Genomic DNA, 17,775 nt, shown 5'->3' with positions numbered 1-17,775 from the left:
TTCCATACAGAAAAGCGGTGATAAAATTTCAGTGTCTCTCCATTTCATGGGATAAGCACAGGGCATCTCTTCTTTTCATATGGAAAAGTCTATCAGTTTCCCAAACTCATTTTGAAAAAGGCAGCCTGTTTTAGAAAAACATTGCTATAGTGGCTTAATGCATTGCTAGGAAGCCTTCTTCCCAGACCCTGGCTGCTAGTCCATAGCAGAGCAAAATATTAGGAAATATCAGCAGAAGGAAGGACTGTGATAAATGCAAGATTTGTTGATGAGTACCAGCTTGATCCTAAATCAGGCTTTTTTTGTTAAACGAGGGACTGGGTATTAGGAAAAAAACCCCAACAAAACAAAACCAAAAAAAACCACAACCAAGAACCTGGATACACTCATGAGAACAGAAATTAAATGCTAAGGAAGTAATCAGACAGCACAGCTCTCTGGGAGCTTTAGGCAGCAGGCTATTTTTAGTCATGTTTCCTAACTGGAATGCCGAGGGGAGAGGGAGAAGCCGTGACACCAGGATTTTTTGAAGCATCTGTGGAGCTTTTCTCTTCTACAGTGCAGCAACTGTTTTCAAAGACAGCCTCAGTTTCCATGGGCTTCCTCAGGCACAGATGGATCTCAGCCAGGGCAAATGCTCACCCTGCACTCAGGAGCAACACTGCAAAGTGGCCGAGCTCTGCCAGGGGGACCACAGCTCAGGGCACCCAGCCAGGGTCAGGGATGGCTCGCTGCATGATGGACCTGCATGGACCTGCTCACTCCAGTCATACCGTGAGCCAGGTAAGGCAGAGGAGCACAAGGAGAGACTGGCTGTACAGCCCACCATGCATAAGCTCCATTCCAAAATCAGGCCTCGATGTAAGGCAGGGAAATGCCATCATTAATGTGTAACGCAGAACAAGTCAGTAATCCACAAATGGGGACAGTCAGAAGAGGCCAGTGCATTCAAAAAATAATGATGATAAATGTCACTCTGCTCCCTCTCAGACTAATAACTTACAGAATATCTTTTCTCAGTAGTACCCATGGCCCTCTTATTCACCAGTACCATATAAGAAAAGAGTGTGGGACCATATATGTAATGCATAGGAAGAAATAATGAGACAAAAATGTGCCATCAAGTTTTGTCAGCAAACAGAAAAGCAAAGTCGCTAGACCTCAAGAGCATGTATTTTAGCACCAGCACTCCCCCCTATTCAGACACAAGGCTAATGAGGGCTGTTGGAGAAGCAAAGGGTGATGTTTCATAAAGGAAACAAATGTGGTACTTCATGACTTCTGGTTTATGGACTGCATCATTCTCTGGGCAGACTTCATCTTATGCTGTTGGTTCTGTTTTGGACAAATTTCAGGACATTGGAAAAGCCAGATCCAGGCGTTGTCTGTATGGAACAGCCCAGCACGATCTCCCCTGAGCATCTCAGTTTGGGTCCATTTGAACAATGCTATTTATGTTTCACCAATACTATGGACGTTTTGTTCTGTGGCAGCTCAAAAAGGGACAGAAATCACTATAGAAAGTTAAAAAAAAAAAAAAAAGAGGAAGAAGAAAGAAAAAGAGTCAGCATGTGCATTTTAACAAGTCTATTAATAACTGACACCCATGGTGCCACCTTCTGCGGATATAATCATTGCTAAGCACGTGCTCCTGAGGTGGTTAGAAATCCACACTGAAGTCTTGACCACTCTGTTCTTTTTCCCCTTTGAAGTTTACTTGCTCTCTGTCTCCTTCCAGATCACCCAGTTCTCTTTGGCTGCTTATTCCCTCAGCCTAAATATTCAGACTGGCTGCAGAAACAGAAGACGGAAGCCAGAGTCAGCAGTTGCTGCCTTATGTTTAGTTTAATTGGTACTACTTAGTTCCATATTCAGAACAAGCTTATTTTCTCAATTGAAAGACAAAAGACAATTATAGAGAGTGTAACCTTGCACTTGAATTTCAGCCACATTTAAAAACATCAGAGGCAAATGAAAGTTCCAGTGAAAACACCTGGACAGGGAACTAGCTTTCATTCAGCTGCCTGCACTGGTGTAGGTGCAAAAGTATAATACGAAGACCAGTTTCTTTGCAGATTGCCCCAAACTGAAGGCCAAATCCTGACACCTGCTGAGCCTAAACTCCAACTGAAACCTTAAGAGCTTGTCCCTACCAAGAATTCAGAACAACTAAAGACCAAATCCCCAGACATGAACTTTCATAACATTGCTATTCTCACATCTGACTCACAGTAGGAAACAAATAGCCAAACGTAAAAATTAGTCAGTGCAATAAATAAACTCAGATCCCTAAAAGAGGTTAAAGCCCACAGAAATTTGGGATTGCTTAATTTCTATGAGGCAGACACAAGTAAGATGTCTCAAACTTTTCTTCTGCACCTTAGTTAAGCTCCTCCAGAAGGACTGAAGAGTGTGAAGTTGGGAATTTTATTTAAAGCCTTCACTCTCCACATATATCTGCTCCCAGAAGGCAGCCAAATGCCACAACGTTCTCATCCGGAATAAAAGTTGATTTTGGCATCCTCAGTCAGAGGATACCCCTCACAAGTGAGAGAAAGTATGCCTTCCTTCACAGATGACCACATTACTTCAAGGTGTATGTAGTCTGACTCTTGTAATGTTGCCAGGTGCTCTCTTGCATGCTGGGTGCTGACTATTCCAAATGGATTCAGAGGGAAGTTATCTTAAATTAAAACTGTGTTCAGTGATAATAAACAAGTGTTGTTTATTAAAAAATAAAACATCCTCAAAATACTTTCAGACGCATATATACACACACATAGACACTATTGCTTTAGTATTTTTGACTTATAATCTTAGAAATTAACTGTTTTAAATTACAGAATCGCGTATCAGCAAAGTCATGCTTCAGCAGTAACATTTATTACATTTTATGTAAATTTGAAGATGATTGAAATAGTAAACCAGGCTTCAATAGAAACAAAATTATTTTTAAAATATATGTTCTAATTAGAGGAAATAATCTTAGAAGGTTAAAAATGAATGTGTTATAAGTTGAATAATATTGGAGAAAAAAAAATTGACAAAGGAAACAGACTCATATTGTTCTTTGAGTTACCTCAAGGGATGAATTTGCATTTCCCTAGTATACTACATATGTAATTATTACTCATTGCTCTGACTCCAGACATAACCCAAACTAGTACCTTGATTACTTGAAACAAGTTAATTTAATGTTGCAGAAATGCCAATTGCTCATTTATTTTGTTGTTCTTGATTTCATTGGGATTCTTAAGAGAAAGGAACGTGGGGTTGAATCACTAAATGCTGTTAAAAATGTAACATTTTAGAGTAGTTTAAGAAAAAGAAAGCAAGATCTCTACCATGTGCTTCTATTGAAAGGTCTCATTTTGCCTGTGCATGATGTACTAGAGATACTCAGGAACTCCACTCTGAGGCTGATGGCAAGAGCCCAAGCAAGCCTGCACCTACAGCCAGTGACAAGTGTTTGCATCTATTTGTGCTGTTCCATGAGAATCCTTCACTGGATTGCCACATCCCCAAAGAACTCACCCCAGTGTATGTGCTAAGCATGTGCTAAGGTGATCAGACAACATCAAGTCTGAAAAGGAAAACATTATTATAATGGTTTTATAAAAACCTGAGATGAATCCTTGATGGAGATCCAGTGCAGAAAATCTCACAGACTGTCAGGCTGAGGCTGACGTTGATGGGGCACGTGGGAAAGAATTCAGTGCATTGGCTGCAAAAACTCCGATGTGAACACAGCTTCTGCATAGTCCTCACAAACATCCTGCAACTCTGCTGCCACATCACACAGGGCTTCTTCTGTCAGTTGCTCTGCAAGACTAAGGGAGAGGGAGGGCAAAATAAAAGAAGGAAAAGGTTCAGAACGTCAGATTTCAAATTCCAGTCATTCATGCCATTGATATCAATGCTCTGTGCCAACTGATGTTGTGCCACTAATTTATGCAGTTCTGAAAGAACAGGGCTAGCAAAGTTCAAATTCAGCCTCTATTTCCATGCTTTCTTTGGGTTGGAATTTGCAAGACCCAAAGGTAGGTTTTGAAATATAAGTTATTATAAATATATAAATATATATATATATAAAATATATAAATATATAAATTATTATATATTAATATATAAATTATTTCTAGGCATTTGTAGGTAATTACTCAAGAAAAGTGGAAGGAAATTATAACCAATTATGTAATTTAGTTGCTAAACCTTTTACTGAGCAATCAAAACACTTACTCTAGCTTCAGTGCAAAGGTGTGTATTTTGGCTTATGTTGCCCTGCTTGCTTAGTAGACATTCAGCCTGAGAAACAATTTTTCTTTGCCAGGAAGTGAACAGCAGAAAGGCTGTAGTTTACTGTTTCTTCACATCTTCTATTTGTGCTAAGGGATGGATACTCTACTCCAATATCCTTTTGTCTTATCCAAAGACCTTCAAAATCCATGAACACTGAGTACCAGTGGAGAAATAGTCTGAGAGCCAACTGCTTCTGGCTTTCAGTTTGGAATTGAAATGGTCCCTCCCCCCTCATCTCCTGAGTGAGAATGGAAATACCTGTCAATAGCTGATACATTCACTTCCAAACCACAAAGATAGTTCATATACCTCTCAGCAATCTGCCATGGATCAAAACTGCCCACCACCTCATGGGAAATAAGCTTTAAATGATGCTTGTATCTGCTGTTATAATCCAAGATGCTCTGGAGCACATCGCTTGGCACAGAGAGAGACACAGAATACGCTTTCTGTAGAGAATTCAGAGGCAAGGGCTGCAGAATGTCATCTCCAGTCTGCAATTTCTCCTCTGCTTCTTTGTTTTCATCAATATCACTGGAAATATGAAATAATCATCACGACAGGACAAAATTTTTAAGTCTCTTTTTGAAGAGTCAGTGTAATGAAGTCACATAGATCTTACGCACCACAGTTTACTGTAGGGCCAAATATTCCACTTACATGCTGTCAAAAGGTTTTTCAAATAGAATGTCTGTTTCTAGCTCTGTGTGTCCAGTTAATTTGGTTATCTGAACTGGATGAGGAGATGTAAGTTTTTTAGCTGTTGATGCCATTTGTTGTTCTAGAAGGAAGAAAATACTATTTTAAATTGGTTTTTTGAAAGAGGAAAAACTACATCTACTGCAGGTTAAGTCCTCACAAAGACTTTTGTTTCTTTTAAGGGGAAGTCCTTCAGGTAAGTAAAGTATTCAAAGTAAGAAAAAACAAATTCAGCTCAGTGTATTAACAATTAGCAATTTAGAAATGCTACCTTTAGTATAAATCATTTGTGCTGCCAGTGGGTAATTCTAGCAGAGAGATAGAAAATGCCACTGTAAAAACAGCACAGTCTATTAAACTTAGTGGTACATCCAAGATATGGAAAAAGAATCCATAGATTTGGGGTAAATCTTCACCAGTTTTACTGTGAGATTTTCCAACTTGTGTTAAACAACACAGTTTCAGTAAAGTTGTGTGTGATCCGATACCTTGGAAAATCAATGTAGCTTCACTGTGCTACTCAATCAAACCATAGGATAAAGAAAAGGAATGCTGATAAAGTATTGATTTTAGAATTACATCTTAGAAACTGTCCTCTGAAAGAAGCACCTATGGTAAAAAATGTGTCTGAGTGGTGCTATTTGATCACACATAATCCAATGACCTTGATTTCAAAACACCTGAATTTAAACCTACAGATTATAGGGAAACCAACCTGTACTAAAGAAGACAATTACCCGTTTTGTCTTCCTGGGCCCAAAACTGGGAGTCACTGTACACAATCTGGGTGACTCTCCTGCGGACAGCCTCCTGGTACATCTGGAGTGGAACACACAACATCAATCAATCACCCATGTATCTGGCAGCTCAGCTGCACTGATTATGACTCAATAGGAAAGCAAGTAATGATCCTCCTTGGGCAAAGCAGGCTTATTTTGGCTGGTAACAAAACATAGAAAAGGGTTGGGTGATTGAAACACAGATATTTCTCTTATTCAAAATGCCATACTTGAATACAAAACTAACTGCCAGTCCCATGGGAGCTCTTCAGATTTCAGACCAACAGCCCTTAGCCAAACAACTGACGGGCCCTCAAGCTGCTCCTGCCTCACCAACAGTGAATCCAAATGGGTGCTCCAGTGCCTCAGGGACAAGGACACTGCAGGATGTCAGCTTCATACTTCCAACTGATGAACAGATCTCTACAAGTAAATGGCACTAAACTGAGTAGTTCTAAGTCATAATAAATTTCAGAGAACAGGAAGGTCAAAATGGAACTCAAACCAGAAACTATGAAAAAACTGATTGAAGAAAAATTTTTAAGAAAGCTATATATGAGAAAGCTCAAGTCAACTAAACAATAACCTTATGAATATTTATATAGAAAGATGAATAAATAAAGGCACAGATAACCATGTATTTGTCTGATGTCTCCATATTGCCCTGTGAAATACTTTGGATTGCCAGAGCGTATTTCCTCAAGATGGTCATGCTACTGGAATACTGAGATTCTATAGTTTAAAACAAGGGAAAAATTCAAATTAATATTCAAATACTTTCCAATCTGCTAGACAATCAACATAATCACCATACTGATTCTCCTATTCACATCCAATGATTTAAGCCACAAAGTTTTGAGATGGGATGCAAACTCAGGTCTGCTAACTTTACAGCAACAGATTCATCAAACGCTCTGCTTCTGCTCTTACACTGTGTTTTCTGGAAGCACAAACTCCAGCCAGGTCTTTGATCTCAGACACTGATCCAGTCAGACCTTGCTTCATTTAAGAATGTAGATACTTATAAATATTATAATTTATGGACAGTAAGTAAGAAATTGGCACTAATGAGACCAACCAAGACAGAAAATCTTACTTCAATTTCTTCCATTCTTTGCAACATTGACTCCAGGCTATGAGTGTCAGCCACAAGCAGGGCCTCAGTCTGGAGTCTCTCATGCTGATCCATGCTCCACAGTTCCTGAGCAGTATCTTCCAAAAGGTCATCCAATAGCTTTTCACTCAGAACATCTGCATTTGTTGCAACCTGCTACTTAAAAAAACAAACCCCAAAAACAAATACCACAGAAAACAAAAAGACACAAAGCCAATAAAGAAAGAAAGAAAAAAAACCCGAACCAAAACAAAAGCAACTTGCATTAAGTTGAAAAAAACCTGTCTGTTGCCCCTTTGTAAATGTTTGACAGCTCTCAAGGCATCATTCACCCCGTGGCAGGACCTTGCCTGTACTACCTGTGTCCTGTCTAACGGAGGCTCTGACCACTCCTGTACCTCCTTCCCATCTTTGTCTGCACAATGGGCTGGAGAAATAGTTTGTGACCTGCACAAAGAAGAAGAAATGACAATGCCATTCTGAAACCTAGTATGACAATATTAATTTAAAACACCAACTACATAAATGTATTTTTAGGGGGACTTTTGGGAGTGGGGAGAAGCTCGTATTAGATCTCACACCCATTATGATATTTTTCAAAGTAAGTCATTATCTTAACTTTTCTATTTTTTCCATTTCTCCTCTGCAAAGGTCAGTTAGAACTTTCACTCCTCTAGAATTTTTTGCTTCAAGCCTTGCTAGTCTTCAAAAATAGCGCAGTAGCATAGAGAGTTACAAAATGTACATTCTAACAACCGAAGAATGAAGTAGTGTGATTTCCAGCATCAGTTTGGAAGAGTTACAAGAAACTTTAGAGAAAAAATTAATAGAGTTTAAGACCATATAAGCCAGAAAATTCTGTTGAGAATGAGGGATCTTGAATCATGTTTCTGCTGTTGGCAAACGGGAACTACATGGCTATCCACAAATACTGTCCAGAGAAATGAGCTCCTCATCTTACCATGCACACTGCCTACTACAGATACAGTATCTGGTTCTCCTGCTTCAAATGCTACAAACACCAGTCCCAAATCAACCTAAATTTGGACACCCCTGTCTCCAAATTAAGTAAATTTGGAGTAAACAAACCTGCACTTTATTATTGTCTGGGACAAATACATGTATCTTGTCCTTCTGGAACAGGGAGATAATATTTTACCTTCTCAAAGCAGTGCTGGGAATACCCACTCCACCTCCTGTGTTTTGTCACTGCCCTGCCTTGCACAGTTTGGCTTTGACTCCCAGGCAGTAACTCAGGCAAAAGACTAAAGCTCTGGCTCTTCCCAGGCTTTAGGGAATGAGGCTGCTCTGGGCCAAATGGGAAAGCAGAGCAGCTATCTGACAGCAAGCTGTGCTGTGCCACTGGCCCCCCTGGACTGAAGCCAGGCCAACTCTATCCCAGTTACTAGCACAGATCCAGAAGCATTTCCACTGGGAAGCAGGGTACAGATGGCTGCCAGGGGACTGCAAACATACCGCTTAGGTGAACCAGACCGAGGCGGAGCCTTTGAAGGCATGCAGGGCATTTTGCTCTCCTTAACAGGTCGTTTGTTCTCTTTTAGTTGGAAAGCTATAGTTGGCTCTCGAAATCGGGCACGCTTTCCTGGAGGGTGTACCCATCTTGACTTTAAAGATTTCAGCATTCCCTTAAAATTAACATGATCACATTGAAAACGCATATTCCAGTTGTTGAATTTTTAAAGTCTTTTGCATTCTGCTTCAGACTTTGTCTTGAAATTACACCTGCTAGCTTTGCTGCAGTTGACGTATGTGAAGGTTTTACAAGTGCTTTAAAGGGAAGTACAGCTGTGCCTGAACAGAACATATGCTTAATCCTGCAACTATTATTTTTGCAAACAGTTCCAACTTTTCCAGTGTTGCTCTTCATGGGGAAAAAACTTATTTTTGATTTTTCAGAATTAGAATCTATGCTAACTATTAATAAATCCAAATAGGTTTCCAAGGTAACATTGTATTCAGCCACAAAACAATAATATTCCCACATTTGTATTTGTTACAAGGTCATTTAGACTTGTCCCCTCAATATGAATTATTGAAATGCTTAACCTTCCTGCCCATGATCCTCACTGATCCACAGGGATAGGAAGCAGTAAAAGTTACATAAGCATACATCTATGTTACTGTGTCAGATTTGATTTTCCTAGTTAAAAGTGATACTCTGAGGAAGGAATAAAAGAAAAATACACTTATTTGCAAAATCTAGCCCTAGTCTTTTAAGAATTGTTTTGTTTGTACTATGGAGCTTCTTTCTGTTTGCAAGGACTTAGCAGAAACCAGAACCTGTATAGTGAAGTTTTATCACTCCTGTTATCAATTAAGTAAGCCTTAGTAACTTATATTCTCCTACTAACATTAGCACATTAGTGCTGAGTGCATTTTTTGTGACAGAGGATGACCATAGGAGGAAAATACTTCAGCTTTAATTTCAAATTGAAAAAAACATGTTAATTTCAAACATGAAACTAGTTTCAGTGAGCATTTTCCTTACTAATTCTGTTGTTGTTTCTAGTTGTATAGTGTATTTCCAAGGAACAGTAAACACTATTTTCGAAAAACATTTGCTAAAATAGTCATAACCACTAGAAATAACAGACAGGGTTTATCCCCCTGTATCTCCTATCTCATAATGGCAATATTGTGAGCAAGTGCAAAGCTTTGACAGTGTCTTATATTATACAACAAATCCCAGAGCACAAGTAGAAGACAGCATAAATGATTTATCACTTCCATACCTGTGGTTTTGCAGGCAGTGACACATCTTTCTTCCTCAAAGCACCACTTTCAAGGACAGACTCTTTTTTTACAGCTCTAGCTCTCACCAGTGCAACTGTGCTCCCTTGCAAAGTGGCATTTCTCTCTGGAATAGGTGGGCCACTTTTTTCTTGGTATTTATTGTGCAATATATGAGCACAACTGTTTGCCTGTTGAACTGCTGAAATATTTGCAACATGTCAGTGTTTATCTGTATCAAAAATAACACATAAACTTTTAATTGTAAGTTGAAAGGGGCAAGAATTGTCTTTGTTTCTACATTTGATACCTCTGTTATGCTAGGTATACCGAATCATGAACTTTAAGCTCCACCGTAATTTTACAAAAATCAAAGACAAAAAGAAAATTTCTAGCCTTGTATTTCCTGACAAGTATTAAAGAAATTGTCTTTCTTCCATTGTTTTGATGAACAGGAAGGTTTGGGGTTTATGGTCATATACATATTTATATGTATAGAGATATTTGAAAATATACATATATATGCAACTCATGGGAAAGCCTTTTGGTAGCAATTGCCATATGAACTCCAGGCAGTGATAACAAAACATCCCCGTTTAGGCAGCAAGACACATGGAAATCATTAGATGTTTATATACTGTCTCCCAGGACTGCCAGAGATGAATTTGGCATATGGAATTCTTGCTACCTGGGGGTAGTAAAGAATACTTACTGTTCTAGTAAAAACTAGCCTGAGGTATGAGAAAATCACCACAAAGAAGAAAAACAGTTAATATAGACTATATAATAATGTAGGAACTTACAGTGGCTTTCATGAGCTGCCAAAATACTTCAGGTAAATTTATCTCACAACAGGTTGAGAAAGAATAAAGCTCCTTTTCTTTCAAAGTAAAAGAACAATATAGAAAGCCAACTCCAAACAGTTGCATGGCAAGATAGTGGAGAAAACCCCCAAGTCTTCAGCTTAACCATCAGTTAATGTGTCTCTAGGTACAAAACTGTGACTGTTGTGCAAAAGACATTGACAGTAATGAACTGGCCAGGAGAAAACAGCCACTGCTCCCAGAAGTAGAGAAATTGTACCAACCAAGGGAATTCTGAGCCAAGGCTACAGAATACCTTTTCAGTGTGAACAGTTAAACGATCACAGCCTGGTTTTTGTTAAGATTGATTTGCTAACATCTGACCAACTTCTGACCAACAAAACCATACTAAAAAATGGAACTGCACATGGCGAGCTAGGTGATAAAAATGTATTTAGTAATTCAAAATACAAACCAGTCAAGAGACTACCAGCACATGGAGGTTTTTTAGACTCTTGTCCAAGCTGTCCCTTTAAGGGGACAGGTTTGTTTTCTCCTTTTGGAGACAGAAGGTGCTTTCTGGCTGGAAATGTCTCAGTCTTCCTTGGAGATTTGGCCTGAGAAGCTGAAATACATTTCTTCACTGTTTTTGGTGTTTGCTTGTTTTCCAGCAGTGAATTCAGATCCTGCACCAAATATTTAAGAGTTTTAATTACTCTCTCAGCAAATCTGATGTAATGAAAAGCAAATTCAAGAGAGTCTAAGCAGTTGGAGCTTTTTTGGTCTGGTTTTGTTTTGGTTTTCTTTTTCTGACAGTGATTATTCCTGATAGCTTGTTCATGTAGAAGCTTTTTCATATTATTAACTTAAATCTTACTAAAAAGGCTTACATTTTTGTATTTACAACTGACTCCAGCAAACCATTTGCTTACAGAAGGTTCAAAAAAATTGAACACAAGGGCTACAGACCAACAAAACCCCCATAGTCACATGATTATGGTAATACAGACACTTCTTCCAATGCTATCTTCAAACTTAAACAACTACTTCCTTTCCCATTCCCAGGCAGTTAGCACTATTACTGTTCTCATAAGCAGTTCATAACAGTAAAATTAAAAACACAGCTCTTACAGTTTTAACAGTATTTTAAGGAAAGTATCTTATGGCTCTGGTATTGCTTTTTTTTACTTATGCAGCAGGCAACATGAATCAGAACTTTTCTATGATAACAATGACAATGATGTATAAGCCATCAGATATCACTAAAAACGATATTTGAAGGGCACGGAGCTAACTAAATCTTGTACCCACAACTTTATCTTCTGCCTGGACAATTCTACACCTACCACCATATGAGATCCTCAGGTGCTCATCACTGACACTGATGACTAAAGCATGCATCCAAAGTAATAAACACATAATGCACACCAATTTATAAAATTAATTCTCTCAATCCTGAAAATGACAAATGAATTAGAAACTGATGCTTTGTTACCAGTCCTCATTCTACCAGGACAGCCAAGAAAGATAGGAACAGCAATCAATAAGACCAGCAGCAGGTAGTTTCTGTGTTTAGGATGCACCTCTCTTTTACGCCACCATTACTTAGGAACATTAGAAGTACATTTTTACATTAGAAAATATGGCCTTTAAAAAAACAAAAACAAAACCAATAATATATTCTGCCATTTCATGAACACAATCTCATATTTCACTACATCTTTCCTGCCTTAGCAAAAACAAATGTCATTTTCCTACCTCAACTTGCAGCAAAATATCTATGATAACGTCAGAAATGGAAGAATCTCCTTCTACTTTGGCAGAGCATAGAGACAGTTGTCGAACGAGACTGCCCAGTTCCTTGTAGTGGGCAGGAATCTGCTCATCTGTTTGATCTGCAAACTGACTGGCAAATGCCTGCAGGGTTCGTACAGCTCCTCTGTGTGCTGCTGCCAACCTGGATACTGCTCGGGACTGGAGAAATGAAAAACAAATAAATGCTTTAATAACTATAGTTTCTATGAATACAATCAAACCCAGTAATCTAGAAAACTCTGTCAATAAGTCACTTACAGCGTGAAGGATAATTACATCTTACCTTTTTAGTATGTTTGATTGTATGAGGACTCAGTTTTTCTATATCATCCTGAATTTCTTTTACCTGTTTATCAAGAAAGCAGATGGAGAGGAGCGAAATCAGTCAGAATTAATTCCATGTCTATAAATGAACAATAGATTTTCACTGTAGCATCTGAGCGAAAGTCCAGATTTTCCAACACTGATGCTCACCTCTCTGTCCAGCCATGAGGGAAATTAGTCACACCATTCAGATCTAAACTATGGAAGTTCAGAGATAACCTGATTGAATTTCTCTTGTTTCAGTTAGTGTCTGTGAAATTTATCACAACAAACTAAGCTACTACACATCCCAGTTTAAAATGATGGCTCCTACCTGTTGCTGGAGCACATACAGCATCCGAGCTGACCGTGCAGCTTGTTGTTGTCTCCTAATGCAAAGTCGCTGCTTGTTTTCAGGATCAAGTTCTCTATCTCTCCCTAAAAAGCATAGAATATAAAGTTTTATATCTTAATTTAACCCGTGAAAATCCCAATTAAGCCATGACAACAGACATAACTTAGTAATAAGCCTCTTCCATGCAAAACCAAACCACATATTTGTGGGGGTTCCTTTAACAGTAATGCAAGTTAGTTATTATAAACTCTACATTCTGTTTCTGTTTAGAATTTGATGAAACAGTCTCATACAATATAGCTCATTAGTTATTTAAAAAAACATGTGACCCCTTAGTTTTATGACAAAGTTGCAGATAAAGCACTCAAAATTTGGAATGGTTAAACCTCCTGCCAGTTATTACAAAAGAACCAATTGCTTAAGCTGGCTAGCTATTCTATCTTTTATCTATTTTTCAAAAAAACAGATGGTTCTAAAAAATCCAGACATAAATACAAATTCTACCCCAACCCAAAAAATGGGGGGGAAAATCAACAAACTAGTGTACATTTATATAACATAATTACTGTTCCGTCTTACACCTTTTTTAATAATTTCTTCGATTTTCTGGACATAGCTCCTCAATTCTTTCTGCAGACGCTGGACTTCCTGCGTATTTTTATGTTCTTTTTTATTTAAATTTGGCTTGGGGTCTGGTCCTGTGTCATGGGTGGGTGGAGAGTCCAAAACAGCTGGTGATGCCTTTCCCTCCTTAACTACGCAGAGATAAGTGTTTGCATCAGAGCTGGCAGACTCCCCTTGGGAAGGCTGGTCAAGCCTCTGCTGACATCTCAAGCGAGACTGAGACTTCAGGGCATTTTTATTTTCTCGACTTACAAATACTTCAGTCTTCTGCTGTTGTGATTTTTGAGTCCACCATGGTTTACTGACCACATCTCCAAATTCCCGCTGTTTCACTTGTTCTTGGAGACGTCTTTGTTTGATGTCCCTTTTTGCCAGCTGAACAGCTAATTTCAGTCTCTCTTCAGATACCACTGAGAACATCCCAGAGCTTTTCAGGCTGGGGTCCTCACTTCCAACTAGATTGGATGCCTTCAGTTTTTCTATTATAATTGGACGAGGGTGAGAGAATCTGAGAGCCAAGTTCTCTGGAACTGCAGGAACATTTCTATTAAACTGGAGCTGTTCAAAGTGCAAAAAGACCCTGATGTTATACAGAACACTATACACAGATGATGCAACTCTGTCATGATGGCACTGTTTAGGATTTGTGCTGAACACAGTGCTAACAGCACACCAATGTTTTCATTCTTGCTAAGCAGTGCTCACACAGGTGAAGGCCTTTTCTGCTCCTCGCCTGCTCACCAGTGAGTAGCCTGGGGGTGGGCAACAAACTAGAAAGGGAACAACTGGATGGCTGACCCCATCTGACAAAACGGATATTCCACACCCTGTGGCATCATGCGCAGCATAAAAGCTGCACGGAAGAAGGAGGAAGGGGAGACTGGTGACATTTGTCTTCCTAAGTCACTGTCAACATGTGCTGAAGTCATGGAAATGGCTGAACACCTGCCTGCTGATGGGATGTAGATAATGAATTCCTTATTCTGCTTTGTTTGTGCATAAAAACAGGAAAGCATTTGCTTTCCCTGTTAAACTGCCTTTGTTGCAACCCATAACTTTTCACACTTTTTGCTTTCCAGTTCTCTTCCCCTCCCAACTGGGAGAGAGTGAGCAAGTGGCTGCATGCTCAGCTGCCTACAGGGACTGAACCACAACAGACAATTAAGAATAATTATAGTTTTTGACCTCTCCCCTTACAAAAGGACGGTGTCAAGATTATGTGTGACAGCATGAGGAAAGCTAGTATGACACTCCCTGCTGGGCTGTCTCACAAAGTGGGTCAGAATCATCTTTCTGTTACAATCACAAAGGAAACCAATACAGCATCGCTGCAGAAGGCGAATGGTACCTGTGCTTGTAAAGCCTTAGCTTCATTCCCGTATCGCTGGGTGCTCAATGCAAACGCATCATCAGGCACTGCTGTCTTGCTCGGCCCCATCGCATTGGCTTGAGAGCAAACCCCGTTGCTGCCCCTTGCTTGTGATCCCAGCTGTGAATGCGAGAACAATAAACAGTTATTTCAGACTTGCAGAAGCAATCCCGGGTCTGATGTGAGTAACAGAGGGAGAACCAGCCCGAGGAGCCGCGGAGAGGAGATAGGGGCAGCCTCTCTGCAACCGCCCAGGGCCCGCGGCTGCTCCCGCCCCGCGCCCCATCGCGTCCTGGACGGTACCGGCACCAGCGGGCCCCGGGTGCTGCCGCAAGGAAGAGAGAGGGAAGGAAGGAAGGAAGGGAGGGAGGAAGGAAGGGAGGGAGGAAGGAAGGAAGGGCGGCCGGGCCGCGCCGGGACCCGCCAGGCGCCGCTCGAACCCGGTCCCGCTGCCGCCGCCGCGCGGGGGCTGCCGGGAGCGCGCGGAGCTACGGAGGCCGCGCAGGCTGGGCCGGGCAGGGACTCCGCCGCTGCCGCCATGGGCTGGGAGGAGATGCAGGTTCGCGGGTACCCCGAGTTCGTGCGGACAGCGCAGAGCTACCACGGCCGACCCATCTTCGCGCTTTTCTGCGGCGATAAGGACGCCGAGGGCAGGAGCTGGTGTCCGGACTGCGTGACGGGTGAGGCCCGTGGGGGGAATGCCCTGCCTGCGGCATGGGCCGTGTCGGTGCTGGGGAAGCCGGAGAGGCCCTTTCCGGAGGGTGCCTTTCCGGAACATGCTGGGCGGTCACAGCAGCCCCGGTCCCAGTGCCGCTCCCAAGCTCTAGGCGCAGTTTCCCCTGGTGAACTGAAGGGGCTGTGCGGGCTGTGAGCCGCAGCTGCCGCGCTGCCCTTTTCGTTACGCCCGTCGAACGGCACGGGCTGTTGGCGAGGACTGGTGCACGGCCCAGCAAACAACCAGACGTGCGTCCTACAGTCGGTTTCACCTATGCTGCTCGTGTCGAGGCGCAGCGGTGTCCTCCCCGCCGGTGTCCGGCAGCAGCAGGTGAAGGCTGTTCTCAGAAATCATCGCACTGAACTGCCTGGGTCGTGCGTGTCTGAGCACGAGTGGAGGTGCATTATGGAACCGTCACCCTGCAGAAGGGTGGGCGCCGTTCTGGGCTGCCACACCCAGGACAGGACCGAACGAGTGTTTTTCTTCCGTGTTAGAGAAGAAATTGGTCTTTACTCAAACACAAGTCCAGTCAACGTTCGAGCATGTCATAAAGTCTGAAAAACTTGTGGATAGCCAGGTGAAATGAAATACAGATTTCTAACTAAAGCAGACAAAACATTAATCTGCAGCCTTGCTGGTCCAAGTAAATCCATGTGATTCTGTGTCACAAGTATTAAATACTAACAGATTTTAAAAATTATTTTCTAGCTGAGCCAGTTGTGAGAAAGGAACTTCATAACCTGCCTGATGAGTCAGTTTTCATCTACTGTCTAGTAGGAGATAGAGCCTAGTAAGTAACTTTGACTGCTGACAAATGGGAACTGTCCTTCTCTGTAAGGAATCAATCATTTTTCGAGGTCTTCACCATCTCTGACATGACCTATCTGCATGCTTGTTTTGAGAAAGGGGTTGGGAGGGTGTGAGGCAAAGCCCTTTGAATAATTTTGAAGCTATTTTAACTTCAAAATGCCCCTCTACAAGCTGTGCTTAACGCCTTCTTTCTGAACAGCTGGAAGGATCCCAACAATGAATTCAGGAGGAATCTGAAACTAACAGGAGTGCCCACACTACTTAAATACGGAACAGTAAGTGATTTGTTGTATGTTCTGGATGTACAGGCATTGAGATGGGGACCTGGCAGGAGTTTAGGGCTGTAAATGAGTTAGTGTATTCTTTGAGAACCTTCTCTTGTTCAAGGAGACCAGAGCATTCTGAACAGCTCTTCTGCTCCCTGTTCCTCACTCAAACAGTTCCTCAAGAGAGAACCATTCTGCTTATTGTGTAATGTCTATAATAAACATGCAGTAAAGGGAATATGTACTCTTGGCTCATAGTGCTTGAGGGGTTGAGAAACTTCTTAGCTACATATTGTTAATGTTCCTGATTTGCAGCTCCTCAACTTTTGAAAAATCCAAATGCTGAACTACAGGATGAAACCAGTATGCTCGACTCAGACAGCAGCTCAAGTTGTAACTTGTACATGTTAATTAAATTAGCAGTTACTTTCTTAGAAATGCCTCTTCCAAGGTCAGAAAACCCTCAGGAATGTTTCAGTTGTTATTACCTTGTTTGCTCCGCACCCACTACCTCACTCCCCCGGACAACAGTTGCTGGATGTGGCTAATGTTAGTGTGTTAAGATGGCTCTTGGCTAGAACAGGTTTTTTAATTGCCCCTAAAACATGTGAACTTTTCCTTTCAGCCTCAGAAGCTGGTCGAAGAAGAATGTTTTAAAGCAGAGCTTGTGCGTATGTTGTTTACTGAAGACTAAAGCCCTCCCTAGTCAATCATTGACGAAGATGGTAATCTCAATTACTGCAGTGTCCTTTCAAGGAATCACTGACCTTTATTAAAACTTTCATGATTAATTACTTCGGACTAGTCAAGATAAATGTCATTAAATTCTGGGTCCAAACCCTACACTAAAATCTTACAACAAAAAACTGTATCTTTCCTTTCATGTCCGAATAAACTTGAGTTTGTGAACAACCTGTTTTCAAAGGAGCTGAGCTCATGTTAGAAGCTGAGATTAGCCTGCACTTACTGAAGAGTAACTGCTAAGTTACACTCACAGTGAGTAAGGAGGAAGGGGAGAAACAGAAAAACCTCCTTTCTAAGCCTGACCACATAATTACTGAAACTGTTAAGAT

The 17,775-nt window shown here is 41.0% G+C and overlaps 2 protein-coding genes across 11 annotated transcripts; one reads left to right on the top strand and one right to left on the bottom strand.

Moving 5' to 3' along the window:
• Nucleotides 1-1,066: 1,066 nt before the first annotated feature.
• On the bottom strand, nucleotides 1,067-15,916 carry KIAA0753 (KIAA0753 ortholog). 10 transcript variants are annotated; one of them, XR_005603385.1, is made up of 15 exons: nucleotides 14,891-15,345; nucleotides 13,500-14,100; nucleotides 12,898-13,001; nucleotides 12,544-12,606; nucleotides 12,204-12,419; nucleotides 10,921-11,131; nucleotides 9,645-9,844; nucleotides 8,368-8,537; nucleotides 7,251-7,338; nucleotides 6,874-7,047; nucleotides 5,736-5,817; nucleotides 4,960-5,080; nucleotides 4,609-4,833; nucleotides 3,623-3,830; nucleotides 1,067-1,514 (listed from the first exon to the last, which is right to left on the bottom strand). XR_005603385.1 is itself a non-coding variant. In XM_039562851.1 (15 exons), the coding sequence occupies exons 2-15, from the start codon at nucleotides 14,978-14,980 to the stop codon at nucleotides 3,713-3,715; spliced, it is 2,463 nt and encodes an 820-aa protein (XP_039418785.1). In that variant the 5' UTR covers nucleotides 14,981-15,031; nucleotides 15,898-15,916; the 3' UTR covers nucleotides 1,827-3,712. The 10 variants fall into 10 exon arrangements, 8 of the variants coding, with proteins under 8 accessions (XP_039418785.1, XP_039418783.1, XP_019143071.1 ...); XR_005603386.1 differs by lacking the exon at nucleotides 1,067-1,514 and adding an exon at nucleotides 1,573-1,791; XM_039562851.1 differs by lacking the exon at nucleotides 1,067-1,514 and adding an exon at nucleotides 15,898-15,916 and having other exon boundaries at nucleotides 1,827-3,830; nucleotides 14,891-15,031.
• On the top strand, nucleotides 15,397-17,614 carry TXNDC17 (thioredoxin domain containing 17). The gene is made up of 4 exons (XM_039562856.1): nucleotides 15,397-15,591; nucleotides 16,335-16,416; nucleotides 16,636-16,711; nucleotides 17,328-17,614. Exons 1-4 carry the CDS (start codon nucleotides 15,450-15,452, stop codon nucleotides 17,394-17,396), a joined length of 369 nt encoding a protein of 122 aa, XP_039418790.1. The 5' UTR covers nucleotides 15,397-15,449; the 3' UTR covers nucleotides 17,397-17,614.
• Nucleotides 17,615-17,775: the final 161 nt, after the last annotated feature.

Source organism: Corvus cornix, chromosome 19 (genome assembly GCF_000738735.6).
Source record: "Corvus cornix cornix isolate S_Up_H32 chromosome 19, ASM73873v5, whole genome shotgun sequence".
Taxonomy (NCBI): domain Eukaryota; kingdom Metazoa; phylum Chordata; class Aves; order Passeriformes; family Corvidae; genus Corvus; species Corvus cornix.
Note: the sequence above shows the minus strand (reverse complement) of the source record. Positions and strands in the feature narration are given on the sequence as shown.